Consider the following 15,308-nt stretch of genomic DNA (forward strand, 5'->3'; position numbering starts at 1 on the left):
CGCCAGCCCAGAGCTGTAAGCGGCGGCTCTGCGCTTCGCAGCAAGGCACCGCCTGTCAAAGCCTGCCACCGGTTTGCTTTATTTTTAACCCATCTCCTCAGAAAAGGGTTCCACAGGAGCACACGTGTGTTCCAGTTGCCCATAAGCAACCAAAATGTTAAGAAATGGGGGGGGGGGGTGTGGAACACGACAGAACAACAAGAGGGACACAGGTCCTCTGTGTTCTGTGACCGGTCAGGCAGGCGGGATTATAAGAACTAGGAAGAATGGAAATATTAAAAATTACTATAAACAGCGCACACATACACAGAATTTGAAAATTAAACCAACTCTTTATTTAAAGCATCTATTGAACTGACGGCACATTCACTCTTCTGCTGTTAAGTCATGCCAAACAACAATTTAATCTTCAAAATTCTTGTGTGTAATCACTTCTTTATAATACAAAAAGCAGTCTTTAACACCTTAATTTTTTAACTTGGTATCTTACCCAAAACTTGTCACTACACAAAACAGCTTGAACTGTCTGAATCTTCTCTACAGCTAAGTAGAGTTCAGCATGCTTGTCATACTGAAAGAAATATTCTGCAAGTTGTCCAAAACCTTACAGCTGATTGAAGAAAATAAAATCAACCCGTGAAGTTACGACTTCAAGCCTGCAATCAGCTGGTGATTACAACAGTGCTGGAGATCTTGAGCCCTGCGAAATACTACTCAAACAATTACAAGTTACAACTCGGTAATACAACAGACTTACACTTAGGGCTCATTTTGAGATCAGAGTCTTTGCATGTAGCCAACTGAACAGTCAAAACCAATTTGTCACATTCTAGACCTATACCCTGAATTACCAATTTTACATAGGCTAAGGAGCCCAGAATGACTCCAAAGTGTTTCATACTTTTAAGCCCAAAAAGACTTAAAACAAACGAGCCTGATGCCAGCTGAAAACAGAAGTTAAACCGTATAACTGGTACAAAATTAATTACATTCCACAAACGCGATCTTTGTTGTTTGTTTTGTTGGTGGTGGTTTTTGTTTAAATATTCAATGTCTCCTTAGTCAAGTGCATCATCAACATATGATGTTAAACAATGATCAATGATTAATACAATTTTCTACCACAACAGGTTATCAACCATCAAAGAACATAATCCAACACTTGCAGTTTCTGGTGGAAAAGTAGACTTACTATTCTGGAACAGCTATAGGCATCTAGTCAGTCTGTATCAAGTGATTGATAAAATGCTATTTTCCTCTTGCTTAAACAAGAGGGAAAGTGGCTTCCCTTCTCATCTGAATTTCCTGACCTTCAATGAGAAGGAAGAGTTAAAAGCAAGCAGGTCAGTAAATGTATTATTATTATCCCCTCAAGCAGTATCCCCTCAACTGCAAAAAAAAAAAACAGAAAAAAGTTCAATTTGAAGACAATGCCTTGTTAGCATATTACAAATCTCTGGTTGCCTTCCAAACAAAATGCAGAAAAAGATTACCATAAGACAACGGTATTCAAAAGTATGCAACATTCATGAAGTAACCAAACATCCCACTAAACATTTCATATCAGCGTCTGAAATTACTAAGCAGCGTTCTGTATCTTCATTTATTTGGGACGTACATGAAATCACACTGTTAACACACTTGTAACTATCTTTGGAAGCCTATTTTCTAGTTGTATAGTGAATATTTTTCTGCAGTGTTTAATTGATAGCTGTGCTAAAGTTAGTGAACACAAAATTGGCATGTTATCCGTAAGTAAAGCGATAAGGTGGCTTTATGCACAGAAAATACGGAGGCTTCTATTTGCTAATAACCATGTAAAAGCAAGACTTTAAAACTTAGTGTTTGCTAATAGGAGATCTAGAATAGTTTACTACAAATCCTTACCACCCTGTAAATACCCCCTTTATTAATAAAAACAAGTGCCAAATCGTTACAGGGCCCAAAAATATCTGAAAAAATATCACCAATTGTTTACCTTTGTCTAGACTTTGCAAGACTAATCATTTTCAGATAAAAACAACAATGTGCAAAAGTTCCTAACATTATATGCTAGGAATAACAAGTGCTACCAATAAATTCTGCTAAGATCAAACCAGAAAACGTAAAATAGCAAAGTCATCCTCATACCTGGAGCAGTCACAGTGAAGATCCTGAACTATCCTATAATTCACCTGCATGAAGCAGCTTCTTCCCCTCTACAAGTTGAAATAACTAAGCTTACCTTCTACACCTCAGTGATACTAGGTAAAACATACACTGACATTTAGAAAAACGTGGTTTCATTGGTGCTTACAGTATCTTCAGACCTACCACTTTATATAAATTTGCTTAAATAGTTCAGATAAATACTTTTCTTTTTGTCAGCCTTCTTTGGCCACGTGTACCATCCTGCTAATCACAAACACTGTGTTCAGAAAGTGCTTCCTGTGAAAACTGCTTCAAATAAATGAGTTAACCTTGCAAAATCTAGCTTCCCACATGTACTTTGTTAACCCTGCATTACGCAGCCCCATATTTACAAAATACTTAGAAACTTTACATCTAACTTTTACCTTACAAAAAGTGCAATTCTCTCACCCCATGTTATGGGGTAACAACATTCTTCATAAATTCTACAGAATAGCAGCCTATGATAAGCAAATAAGGTGCTTAGCTTATGCCCAGGATCTAACTGGTTAAGTACCACCAGGAAGTATTTTGTATAGGCAAACTTCTTTCCCATCTACTGCCGGAGTGGTGCCACAGCTAGGTTTGCAAGCTCAATGAGAGCCAAAGCACCATGCATACGTTCACGCTGTTCCTGGAGGCGGCGGCGAGCAGCTGAGTGAGCACTGTTTTTCTCTTCGTCATCCTCTTCGTCAGACTGAAGATACTCCATCGGGTCCTGCTGTTCCTGATCAGTTTTCTGGATTGCTTTACTTTTCAAAGCAGGAGCACGCTGTTCTCTAGTCTCCCAGTATCTACAAAATCAAATGTGATGAATGTTTTTGAAATACATTCAACTCATGTGCCAACCCATGCGAAGCTGGCAAAAAGACTCAAGGGCTTTTTTTTTTTTTTTTTTTAACTTGGCACATGACTGAGCACTGCACTTTGTTTTATCTTTCAGCCCTTATATGGTAGTATTTAAGCTGTCAGAAACCCACATTTGAAACTCTGAAAAGGGAAGTGCTGAAGCAAACATCTGTGACAGATGCCCCATGGTATCCCCAACAGGCTACCTGTGTGTACACAATTCATGTCCCTCATATAAATGCAAATTCAGCTGGAAGGCTGCAGTACTAAGAAGTTATTAGCAAGTGTTATTCAAGCAAAAATAAACATTTAAGCAGAGAAAATAAAATTAAATTAAAAAAAAAAAAACAGAAAACACAATTCTCATGAGGAACTTTGTCTTAACTTAGAGTCAATAGTTCTTAAAGGAAAGGCAAGGCTGGACCGAGTAATGCTAGAGGCACATCTGATTCTGGTTTGTTTTCTTTTGTTTTTCTCCTCCTAGGAATAAAGTGCTTTCTCAGGCCACTTTTATGACTATCTAGACAAAGATCACACCATAAGGGAACTTACTTTGCTAGCCACTCAGCCACAGCTTTATTGTCAGCTGTCTGTTTTTTACTCAGTCTGTCAGTGAGTTCTTCCCTCTTCAGACGGGCATACGGATGTTTGGGGCAGTGACGATTTGCATGCGTGAATCTGCTCAGACAGCCTTAAAAACACAAAATGCCAATGAAAGACACGTTAAGGAAAGCAGTCAACAGCCGAGCAAGCATAACATCTGTAGGAGGAAGAGGCTGCCAAATCCAGCCTTCCTCACTACAGAAGAACATAGTTGCAACTAGTTGCAAAACAACTAGTTGCAAGGTTTGTAACACACCCTATCATTTTCTACATCAGTATCAACTGACAACATCACTGGTAACATCGTATAGTAACATATGCAGACCTTCCATACACACTTGGATGATTATGCAGATTGTCTGGCTACTCTCTGCTCTAGAAGCTCTTCCAAAGTTAAGAGCCAAAGCTTTGATAGATTGCTGATGTGCACACATTTACGGTACTAGGCTGACGCTAATTCTGAAAGCCGCGGGTCATTCTCTGGCTCACCATTCTCTGAGCAGACGAAAGGCTTCTCCCCTGTGTGGAGGCGCTGGTGAGTTTTGAGCTGCCCACTCTGAACAAAGGCTTTCCCGCAGTCTGGGTAGTCACACAAATAAGGCCTTTCACCTTCAAAATAATAAGAGAGAAGATTTGTGAAAGCTGTGTATAAGAGAGGAGTCATAGTATCCAGTGGTCATCGTTAGCTTGAGATTTGCACAAGCAAGCTCTTCATTTACCCAGTCAGGCACTTCTGTCTACTCAGAAAGCCTTAGTGTACCAGACAGCCAAGATCCACTTTTACCCCACAGAGATATTCAATGCTACTGGATAACACTTTTTTTTCCTCCATAGAAATGATGAAGTTATAGTTTTTCCATGTATTTTTTGATTTAAGACTCTTGCAGAGTACTACACAAGCTTTGTCCCATTAAACTATGCACCTGCAGAGCAGGAAACATGTGAAGTGAAACAAATAAAGTAACATAATTCAGGTTGTAGCCATATATTTATTATCGTTAACATAGGTTGAACTGGGGTAAAATAACCGAGGTCAACAATATAGCAACGTATGAAGTTGCAGAAGTATCTCACTATAGTTTCAGTAGACTATTTGAAAAAAGTTGGATAAGTGAAGGTAGCAAGAGAAGCTTATGCCAGCCAAAAAAGCTTTCTTCAACCAGCTATCAAAAATGACTTCTCCATGCGAACTTCAACAAGAACTCAGATGACAAATATTTCCTCTGTCTCAAGAAAACTGCAGGTGTGCCATGCCACCACTGCTCAGAAAGGACGACAAAATGAGGTCAACCATGGCTTACTAAGTCAGAAGAGTAACACCAGGCTAAGCTCCGCACAACCAAACAATCCGTATTTAACATGGAAGTTCAACGCCTAACATAAGCAAGTGAAGTGAAAACATCTTTTGACCAAAGAGCACGAGGAAACTCATGCTTAGTGTTAGTAACGAGATTTGCCTTGTGCACTTGAGTCAGAAGAAGAGACTGTGGGAGCCAAAGTTTTTCACTTTGTTGTGTTGGTATTGTGAACCATGACAACTCACACCCTGCAAAAAAAAAAAAAAAAACACACCTGCAGCTTGAAGGAAAATGTATTTGATTGGAATGAAAAACAGCGTTTCCCTTTAATTTCTAGTTCATGTGGGTATTGAATGAGTTGATGCTGGATCTCAATTTCACTGTAAGTTACTTCCAGAACTGCTTTGTGTGTGCAGATCAGTAAATTAGCGTGACAACCTCCACGGCAGAAAGGAGATTCCAAGCAAGCAGCCGGTAGGACGGACAGGCGGACAGTGACTTCAAGCATCTCAACTTTTCGCCCAGCACTTCAGCCACGCAGCATTACGCTGTACACGCCGCGGGAGGTTTTTACAAGATACTTTCCCTTCCTATGGCTACGCTTTAACTGCTGCTTGAGAAAACGTGCGGGCAGGGAGGAAGCAGGGGCGGTAAAGGACTGGTGGCAGGCACAGCACAGCAAGGTGAGGGAGGTACGGGACGGGACGCCCCTCTTACTGCCACCCCCGCTTACCGGTGTGCGTCCGCTTGTGCGCCTGCAGCGACTTCTCCCTGGGGAACACCCTGTTGCAGACGTTGCAGCGGATCCTGCTGGACGAGTGCTCCCCTTCGCTGATGAGGTCCCGCACCGTGTCCGCCCGGGGCCGGCCGCGCCTTATGCCGTCCTGCGTTCGGGCAGACGGGGACGGCGCTGAGGAGAGCCGCCCCCGCGCACACCCCGGCGCCCGTCCCGGGGCCGCGGCGGGCGGTCGCCAGGCGGCAGCAGCGCGGCCGTTACCCGCCGCCGAGGAGGCCGTTACCCGCCGCCGCCGCCGCGACCGTTGGGGGCGCGCCCCCCCGCCCCCCCTGCCCGGGCGCGCGCGCGGAAGTGACCTCACTTTAAATCTCCGCGCGGAGGCGGGCGCGGCGCGGGGCCCCCCTTTAACTCCCCTCGTTCCCTCCCTTCCCCCCCCCTCCCCCTCCCCCCCCCTCACCTTGAGGTGCCGGTGCCCGCCGCCGCCGCTGCTGTCCGTGCTGCCGGCCTCCTCCTCGTCCCGGGCGGCGTCCGCGGCCGCCCCGCCGCGGGGCTGCTGCGCGGGCTCGGAGGCGGCGGAGGAGGCGGAGGCGGCGGTGGTGGCGGTGCCGGGGCTGAGGGTGACGTTGTGCGCGTTCTCGCCCCAGCGCCACGGGTACACCATGAAGTCGCTGAAGCCGGGGCTGGTGGGCACGGGCGGGGCGGGCGCCGGCTCCTCGCCGCCGCCCCGCCGCGGGGACGGCTTGATGGGGGTGGTCCTGATGACGGACACCAGCACGCGCTGCGGGGAGTCCTGGCAGAAGATCACCGGCGGGGCCGCCGCCGCAGGAGGAGGACGCTCCGCCATCGGGGCGGGCGGCGGAACGGCGGCGAGGGCGCGGGGGGAGCCGCGCTGATGGGGCGCTGGGGTGGCGCGGCCGCCTGCTGTCGCCGCCCGGGCCCGCCTCAGCCGCTCATCGCCGGCTGCCGGAGGGGTCTTGGTGCCTGCCCCACGCGCGCGACCCTGTCCCCGAGCGGAGCACGCGAGGTCAGCAGCAGCAGCGGCGGCGGCGGCCGCCGGCGGCCATAGCGCCCCGCGCGCACCTCTGCGAAGCGGCCCCGGTCCCGGCGACGCCGCCCGCCCGCCCTCCGCGCCCGCAGCCCGGCCCGGCCCGCACCCCGGGTTTTCCCGCGTTACATTTCGCGCCTGGGCGTAACCAATCACCGAACGCACCCGCGACGTCACGGAGCGGCAGCTCCCCGCGGCCAATCGCGTGGCGAGCACACCGCGAGGCCCCGCCTCCCCCCCGGGGGCGGGGCCCGGGCGGGAGGCGGCCGCCGTCCCGCCGCCCCATTGGACGGGCGCGGATCCCACGGGCAGAATTCGAAACGCGGTGGGCTCGCGGGCTGCCGCGCACGCCCCGCCCTCCCCCCCTCCCCGCGCCGCGCTCGCCCGCTGATTGGCCCCGCCGCCGGGCGCACGCTGTTGTTATTGCACCGCCCCCGCACCAATGGGGCGCGGCGCGGCGCGAGCTGCGTTTAAAGGGGCCGCCGCTGGCGGGAGCGGGGAAGAGGCGCGCGGCGGGGGGGGGGGGGGCGGGGCTGAGGCGCGCGCGCGGCGCGGAGCGGAGGGGCGGCCGTTATGGCGGTTGTGGCGGCGGTTGGCAGGCCCGGGGTCGCGTTAAGCGAGTTAGCGCTTCCCATTAAAGCCAGTATGGGTCATTAGCCAGTGCGGTTAAGTTAACGCGCTAATTCCGCCTCGCTATCTCACCGTCACAGTTGTGCTAATTAGAGGTTGTGCAATAAATAATCAGTCATTACTGGTTAATTTTTGAGATGAATGTCAGATGCCCCTTCATTATGACTTACAGTTCACAGCTACCTTCTCTAAACTAACTGAAAAAGATCCCTAACTTTTGTTTCGATACAATCGTCTTCATACTAACGACACTCCAGCTTCTCAAACTTGCTGTTACGCGCCAAAGTCCTGCCCACGTACTCACCCGGTCTGAGGAGAAAATGCGACACCCTGTAACCATCATTTCCAAGATGAGTGAACAGGTTTGCACGTGTTTGGATCTGTGCCACTTGAAACTTCAGCCCTAAAAATAACCTGGAGGAGAAAGTTCCTGTGAGAGAACAATGTATGCTTGCGGGGAAAAGAAACGACTGATGTATTAAAGTAATTGCATCCTGGAAACAAATGGCGTATAGCTTTTATAACTTTCTAAAACTGTGTAACTGATGCTGCAAGTGTTATAGGTAGTGTTATAAATGATACAACTCAATCTGAATTTAGTAATATTTACAAAAGGCAAGCAAACAGCGCCGGGTGTGCGGGGAGCCTACGCTCTACCAAGACGCACGCACGCACAACCGTCGAACTTTCTAAATATATAGAACATTGCTTTTACATATTCATAAGAAACCCGAGCAGGTCCATACATATGTATGACCTATCCCCGCTTTGTATTATAATTATCTCGTCCAGACGCGGCTTCGACCGGCTCCCTCTTCTGCGCATGCTCTGCCCCCCACAAGGTTCCCGACAGTAACAAAATGTGATCGACACCAACTTATGCGAGGCCGTTTTTTCCCGCGTTTCAAACAACCTCGCCCGGCAACAGCAAACCCCCAGCAACTTCCATGCCTTAACGTGGGGAGAACAAGCAACCCGAGACGGCAAGGCGTCTCCTGAATCACCCTTCTTTGTTCCCTCTCAACTCTTCACATTCCCGATGGCCTCATCGTTAAGAGTCCGATGTTATCACCGGCCATGGGGCTCGTCGACCCCCATGGCCACACTCCCACATCTCCCCCTTCTTTATTAACATCAACCATCTTCTTGACACGAGTTATTACTCCATATATCACAGTAGCTACTGAGAAACTCCAGTGATGGATAGAATTAACGTTACGGTTCAGTACATAAAATTGTAGATATTGTGAATTGGTATAACGCAGTAAGATAGAAGCAAGCAACTAAATATCTCCATAATTATCCTGTGCTAGCTCAAGGTACCCGTGACATTTTGAAACGATTCCCAAGGGCCTAGCTGCAGATCAACTTCTTTACATGGATTTTGTTAATTTATCTAGTATGAAATAATGGATCTTTGTTATGCAAATCAGGAGGCAGTGCAGAAGTGAGCTGATGCCACTTCTGATATCTTAGCTGGTCTGAAAATTAGAGTTTTGTGCAATAACGACAATGACCAAGAGGAGAGAAGTGACTCCTTTGTCCAGATCCTGCTACTGGAATAGGAAATGCGTGCACAGCATGCATGGCGTAAAGGACTTGCTGCTTTTCATTACACGCAACCATGCATATAAAACTAATGGGTAAGGTCACATTGTGTAAAGACAGTTCTAAAAAAATCATCTGAGCTATAGTATCTTAATTGAACGATACTAAATGTGTTTGTTCCTCATAATATTTTGATGATGTTCTAACAACTTAATATATGCAAGCACTGATATTTTAGTGGTTTAGTTAGTGTAGAAACAGGAGTGCTCTCTCTCAGAGGTAAATCACCAGAATAACGAACCATTGCATGATCTACCATCAGATCAGATCCTGTTTAACGTTACAGCAAATACTTTTTATTACAACGTAACACAGAAGTGCAGTGAAAAGATAGGGAACAAGCATTCAAAAGAAAACAATAAAAAGTACCTGTGTTCTATCCATCTAGCTGGACTCAAGAAGAGCATCATGATTCAGGAATGTGAGGATGCGAAACCCTCTCAGAAATAAAAATTAAACATCTGTCTCCCCTAGGATGGTAAATGCCGTACTGCTTATAGTGAAACGGAGTACATACACGTGGTAAGTGAGGAGGAAATGCTTGAAGCACGCCTCAAACATTTCTAGTGATACCCCAAAGTTCTGACCCGAAAACTTGGGAGACAGCGATGGTCTTCAGGCAGATAAGAGCAAATACTGCACAAATACAATAATGCAAGTGACTTTATTGCCCGTTGTCATAAGGACTCACACAGCAGCGTACCAATAGCTGTCATACCTCTTATTTACCCGCTCATGATTACGTTTTCCCAATTCTGCTTTATATCAAATCAAATCTGCTTTTAAGACGGTACAGTTTCTTACATTAACTCTGGAGGCTTTTTGGCACGCCCGTGCCCCGCCGGGGTGCGCCGGGAGCCGCCCGCACTCGGGGCGGTGAGGCGGGTGACTGCCGCCCGCGCTGCGGCCTCACGGGGCTCCCGCGCGCCGCTGCGTCCCGATTGGCCGCCGCCCCGCGGCAGGGGGCGGGGCCTCGCGGGAGGCGGGGCCTCGATTGGCCGCTCGCTCTTGCCATTGTCCAGCCGCGGTCGCGCGTGCCGGCGGCGGGCGGGGCGGGCCGCGCCGATAGGCGGAGGATTGGCTGGCGAGGCCGGGAATGGGGGGGCGTGGCCACTCCCGGCTCCGCCCCCTCCCTCCCCGTGGAGCGGCGGCGGCGGCGGCGGCGGTGGGGGCGGAGGTTGCGTCGCGTCGCGCCGCGATGCAGGAGAGCTTCGGCTGCGCCGTGGCCAACCGCTTCTGCCAGCTGCTGGACGACGAGTCCGACCCCTTCGACATCCTCCGCGAGGCCGAGCGCCGCCGGCAGCAGCGCAAGCAGCGCGACGAGGCGGCGGCGGCGGCGGCCAGGAGGGGCGGCGGCCGGGCGGGCGCCGGCAGGAGGGAGTCCCAGAAGGAGCGCAAGCAGCACGGCGGCACCGCCGCCGCCACCGCGCCGCAGCCCGGTACGGGGCGGGGGAACGGCACTCGGTGTAAATCCTGCGCCGGGAGGGCGGCGGGGGAGACACGTCCCGGGGGGGTGCTCGAGGCCAGGCTGGATGGGGCTCTGGGCAGCCTGGGCTGCGGGAGGGGTCCCTGCCCATGGCGGGGGGGGGGCTGGAATTAAATGCTCTGTAATGCCCCTTCCAGCCCAAACCACTCCGATTCCTTCAGCGTCAGTACCTTAGGAGAAAAAAAAAAAAAGGAAGAAGAAAAAAAAAGCGTGGTTCTTGCACTGGGATTAGCATTCTGTCAAGTTCCCCCACCGCTACCCCTTCTACTGGTTAGGGTTAGTCTGACACCGCCCCAGCCACAGTTCCTTGACCTTGTGGAGCTGAGAACCCCCCCATGCCAAAACTGTCCTAATTAACGAGCGTCTTTGGAGGGGGTGATCTCAGAAGCTGTCATTTTAGACAGTTGTCCAGAACTTGTCTTTTGGGATTCTTCTGAGATGAGACCGTGAGGGATCCCTGCCTGGAAGACCAATGCTCACGTTAGTACCAGGCTTACTTCATTTTAAGGGTGCTTTGCTGTGGTTATCAACAGGAGACAAAGGACCCTGTTCAGTGAACAGCAAAATCAAGTTTGGATGGAAAAGTTCTCTCACAAGCGCTGGTAGGTGACAGTAGTCTGCCAGGACCGTGAAGTACGTGAAGAGCATCCTGCTTCTCTGTAAGGTATCTTAAACAGGTTCTGAATGTACTTCTGTGGCAGTGCACAGTGACCTGGTGGGCTGCCTGAGTATCTTCTGCTACCTTGATGCTAGGAAACCCACTTTCCCCATGTAGAGACATCAGGCGTGCGCCTTGTTTTACTTCCCTGCTAATTTAAATGGGGAAAAGACTGCTGGCCTATATCAGGCTTTAGGAAAGTTGAATAGCTTAAGAGTTATTCCCTCCGGGAAAAAAAAAAAAAAAAAAAACATCCTCCTTTAAAGCAAGTGGCTATCCTGGATTTTATATGCTTTTGGGTCTTGGGCTTGTTGTGAGCAGGGACTGTGAATGTATAGCGCTCGGCATACAAAACGAGGCAGGGAGGTGAGACTTGGGCCTGCCTGTGCGCTTCTGCCACAGGCATCAGCTTTTTATCTGGGCCGTACAAATACATGTACATCTGGTATACAGAATTCAGCCAGAAAACTTCTGGGCACTGTAAAAGATTTTGGGGACTATTGGCTTAATGGGCGAGAATGAGTAACTGCTTGGGAAGTTGCTCTTACCAGCTGAATTTTGCATAAAGCCTCTAATGATGGTTGCATTTCTAGAAGAATACACCCTTGTTTGGCAAATAAGCAATCACACACAATATTGATTAAAATGACTGAGTTATGGAACTAATGACTAAGCTTGTATTATTTCCCTTAACATTGATGTAAAAATAATTGTTTCCAGTCTCTCTTTATGCTTTTTCTTTTTTTTTTTTTTTTTTTTTTTTAAGCTATCAGGTTTGGGGAACAACTCCCACTAATTTCATTTCACTGATTAGGAATTAAATACCATAAAGGAGCATCTAGACCCATCCGAACAGCTGAATCAGGTTCTGATATATGACCAAAGTGACAAAATTAAGTCTTCACTGTACAAGTTTTATCAATTTGTTGGAGTGCATTGCTCGTTTGGGTTACAAAAAGTGTTGTTAAGCCTCACAACTTGTTTTATTGTTGTATTATTTCTTGAAAATTTTAAATCTGAAAATAGTCTTTATCTTAAGAAAGACTTGAAGCAAGCCTCGGCCTTCTGTATGACCTTAAACTTGCAATACGTAGAAAGCTTGAGAGACTGTTTTTGGTGTTAGGTTTTGATGTTGGAGTGGAAGGTTTACGCAGTATTGTTGCAAATCAGCATTTTTGTTTTGCTTAGTTCTTGGCTGCCTGTTGCAGAGGAGTTGTAACTTAGTTTCTGGAGATGTTTTCAGTTTGAAACAACCTCATGTAAGAGGTCTTTGCCTGATAATTCAGTGCTTTGATCTTTAGAATCCGAACTGTTTGTTACACGTTGACACAATTATAAGGAGATTATTTTTATTTTATTTTTTGTTACAGAGAAAGTAAACTACTACTTCGTGGCCTATCAAAACTTACATTTTTGGCCATAGTGATGTGGTTGTGGCTTTTTTAACTAACCTTATTTTTTTTAATTGTTATTCTTTAACTGACTGCTGAGGCTTTAGGTAAGGGCTCTTTGTAGGTATTACAGCTCCTGCAGTTGCGCCACTTAATGTTAGCTCAGTTCATTCTTAGCACAGTGGCCAAACTGCATTTGCCAGCTCTTTATTCAAAAGGCCTCGTTGCAGAGCTTGCATTCTTCAGCAGTCCAGGCAAATTAAATCTGTTGATCATGCAGTAATAAGCTCTGTTCAACTGAAATCTCTAAACCTTTGTTGCTGATACCTCCAGAAGGTTTTCTTCTTTCCTATGCACTTGATGACCCGTGTAACATTTAGATGTAGCTCCTGAATACTTAGCGTTTGTCTGAATTTTTAGCTACTTATTTAAGCTAATACATCATGGAATGTTTCTGGGGAATTTTATCTTATGCTGGCTGTAGTTCTCATATTTTTAAATAATTAATTCCAGTATCATTCTTTCAGACACATAGTCATAAGGACTGTCCAGAGGGTAGCTGTGGTAGGCAATTCTGTAGTTGGGTACTGGCACGCAAGAAAAGAAAGTATCACCGAATAGAGTCTTAGCTCAGCTTATTTTTCTTTGCTGCGTTGCATGCAACAGCTGAAGCCTGTTTTTGTGTTTTGAGAGTGTTATTCTGCAAATCATGTAGTTAGTCCTGCTTTAGTTCACAAAAGCAAATGCTTGAAGGTTTGGAATTAAAGTCACATGGACGCACATGTATGCAAAGGAGAGAAATTTGGTTGTTCATGCATTCCTAATTCTGCTTGTACTCGGAAATCTATGAAAATAAGTCCTTGAGAGTGGGAGCTATCTTTTAGTATTTCCAATTACGCAACTTTGTTTTAAAGGAAGACCAGCTGTCCGTTCGTATGAGGTGCTGTTTTACTGGGACGGTAATGAAGTAGTGTCTTTACATGGAGCCGTAATTAATTGCAGAGATCCTTGAATTATAGCATAACTTCTCCACTCGCCCTCATTCCAGACCAACCAGAGCAGTATTCTTCTTGTGTTTTTTTTTTTTTTTTTTTTTTTTCACTTCATCTTTTCTGAACTGCCACTAGATTGTGTCTTGTGGCTCGGACTTTTTCATTCAAAAATGGGTTGTTAGTCTGAAAGCTGAGGGAAGAAGTGTCTCTTAGGGGGGAAAAAAGAAGTGGAAAGGGCAATTTAAATTTAGGACTAGTAACCGCTGTTGTTAGCTTTGTTCTAACGTCTTACAAGGCAGTCAAAACTCGCCCGAAAGAGAATTTTTTGAATAAAGTTTTTCTTTGTTTTTTGTGTATGTAGGTGGGTGGCAAGCCTGTGCTGGAAGAACTGTGGGAGGGATAAATAGCTCAAGTTTGCTGATACAAGGTTATTTAGCCCATTAAATTAAAATGGTAGAGCTGCAGAGCGATGGCAATACGTACTCTAAATGAACTATAAGTCCACTTACATTAAGCGTAGAGCAGTATGTGTGGGAGAACACGGGTTAGAGGTGGAGGGCAGCATTGCTGGCTGTACTGCATCACGAATGATTTCTCTAATTCAAACTATTGTAGCTTAGGAAAGAGCAGAGGGTCACTAGGTCTGATACTATTAAAACAGCAGGCTTATTTCCAGCTGCAGTCTGAGAGAAGCAGTGTCAGGAATTACTGAGATACCAGTAGCAAGAAAATCAGAAAAATAATTGTCGTGCCCTTGAAAGAATCTCACTTCCCCACTTATTAAAGTGTCTGCTCTTTTCTTCACCTCAGGGGTAGGAAAACTAGAAAAAGCAGGAGCGACGATCATGGCCAAACTTACGGAATAACTTATGTATTGGGAAGACCAAAATTAAGATTTTTGCTCCGAGCAGAGGTATCTAAGCATACGGTGTATGTGGAACTGAAGGTGAGAGGTGGAGAAGGCAAAAATGTTCATTGTTTGTTACGTATGCTTGCTATCCTTGATTCATTCAGAAAACTGAGTGTAGGCTGTTAAACAGAAAGCGTTTTGTCATTGCTTTTTCCATCAATTACGTGCTGTAAGATGTATAAATCTTTCATGTAGCTACAGCGGCTGCTCTAATGTTTATCCTACCTGAATGAAAACAGCACTCGCTTTCCCTCTGTTCTGTTCCAGTGCGTGCTGCTGGGGCCAAAGATAAGTAATTTCTGCCTGGGACCTCGTCCCGGGCTGCACTTGTGGAAAGAGGGGGTGGATGCCGTCCTTTCAGCAGGTTTGAGCGCCGTCTATTTTAGTGGGATGAGGTGGTCTCAGCCTTGTGAGAACTCATAAAATGCTGCGATGCAGTGTTTTGGGCTGGATTTTAGGCCTGAATGCAAGGCTTAGGCGGTCTGAGCATCAGCAGCCTCCATCCTTCTGCCTGGGAGCTGCGTGGCAGCTGCCGCCCTCGGCTGCCCGGCTTCTCGAAGCGGCAGGGCCAGGGCAGGATTTCTGCCGTCACCTGCAGTGACTGGACGTGGTTGCAAGCTGGGAAATTCAAGGTGTGTGTCTAAATGGAAAACGAGGTCTGCCTCCCAAAAGCTTACTCTTTTTCCCTTAAAAAATAGAATAAGAATGTTCTGCATCAGCAGCAGGCCGGTGAAGAGCCTGCCGCTTCATAAACTAGAGAACTATCTCTTCCCAAGCAAAAGTTTTGCTTGTTTGGGGACAGATGTTATGAATGGAAAACCTTTATGTGGGAGCTAGACACAACACTGCAAAGGCAGCTAGATTTTGCCGAGTTGTTTTAAATCCTTCTGTTAATAACACCAATGTCCAGTGGCAGGGAGTGAGACGCTGCAG

General features: G+C 47.1%; 2 protein-coding genes across 3 annotated transcripts in view; one reads left to right on the forward strand and one right to left on the reverse strand.

Annotated features, from left to right (window-relative positions):
* Nucleotides 1-315: 315 nt before the first annotated feature.
* ZNF367 (zinc finger protein 367) lies at nucleotides 316-6,513 on the reverse strand. The gene is made up of 5 exons (XM_035565314.2): nucleotides 6,113-6,513; nucleotides 5,653-5,803; nucleotides 4,111-4,230; nucleotides 3,571-3,709; nucleotides 316-2,963 (listed from the first exon to the last, which is right to left on the reverse strand). Exons 1-5 carry the CDS (start codon nucleotides 6,497-6,499, stop codon nucleotides 2,726-2,728), a joined length of 1,035 nt encoding a protein of 344 aa, XP_035421207.1. The 5' UTR covers nucleotides 6,500-6,513; the 3' UTR covers nucleotides 316-2,725.
* A 3,562-nt stretch (nucleotides 6,514-10,075) lies between these two features.
* The window catches only part of HABP4 (hyaluronan binding protein 4), a 28,397-nt gene continuing 23,164 nt past the window's right edge, over nucleotides 10,076-15,308 (forward strand). For both annotated transcript variants that reach the window (XM_035565249.2, XM_035565251.2), the window contains exon 1: nucleotides 10,076-10,377. In XM_035565249.2, the coding sequence (XP_035421142.1) occupies nucleotides 10,137-10,377 (241 nt within the window). In that variant the 5' untranslated portion in view covers nucleotides 10,076-10,136. The remainder of the gene's footprint in view (nucleotides 10,378-15,308) is intronic.

This window comes from Cygnus atratus, chromosome Z (genome assembly GCF_013377495.2).
Source record: "Cygnus atratus isolate AKBS03 ecotype Queensland, Australia chromosome Z, CAtr_DNAZoo_HiC_assembly, whole genome shotgun sequence".
NCBI classification, from domain to species: Eukaryota; Metazoa; Chordata; class Aves; order Anseriformes; family Anatidae; genus Cygnus; species Cygnus atratus.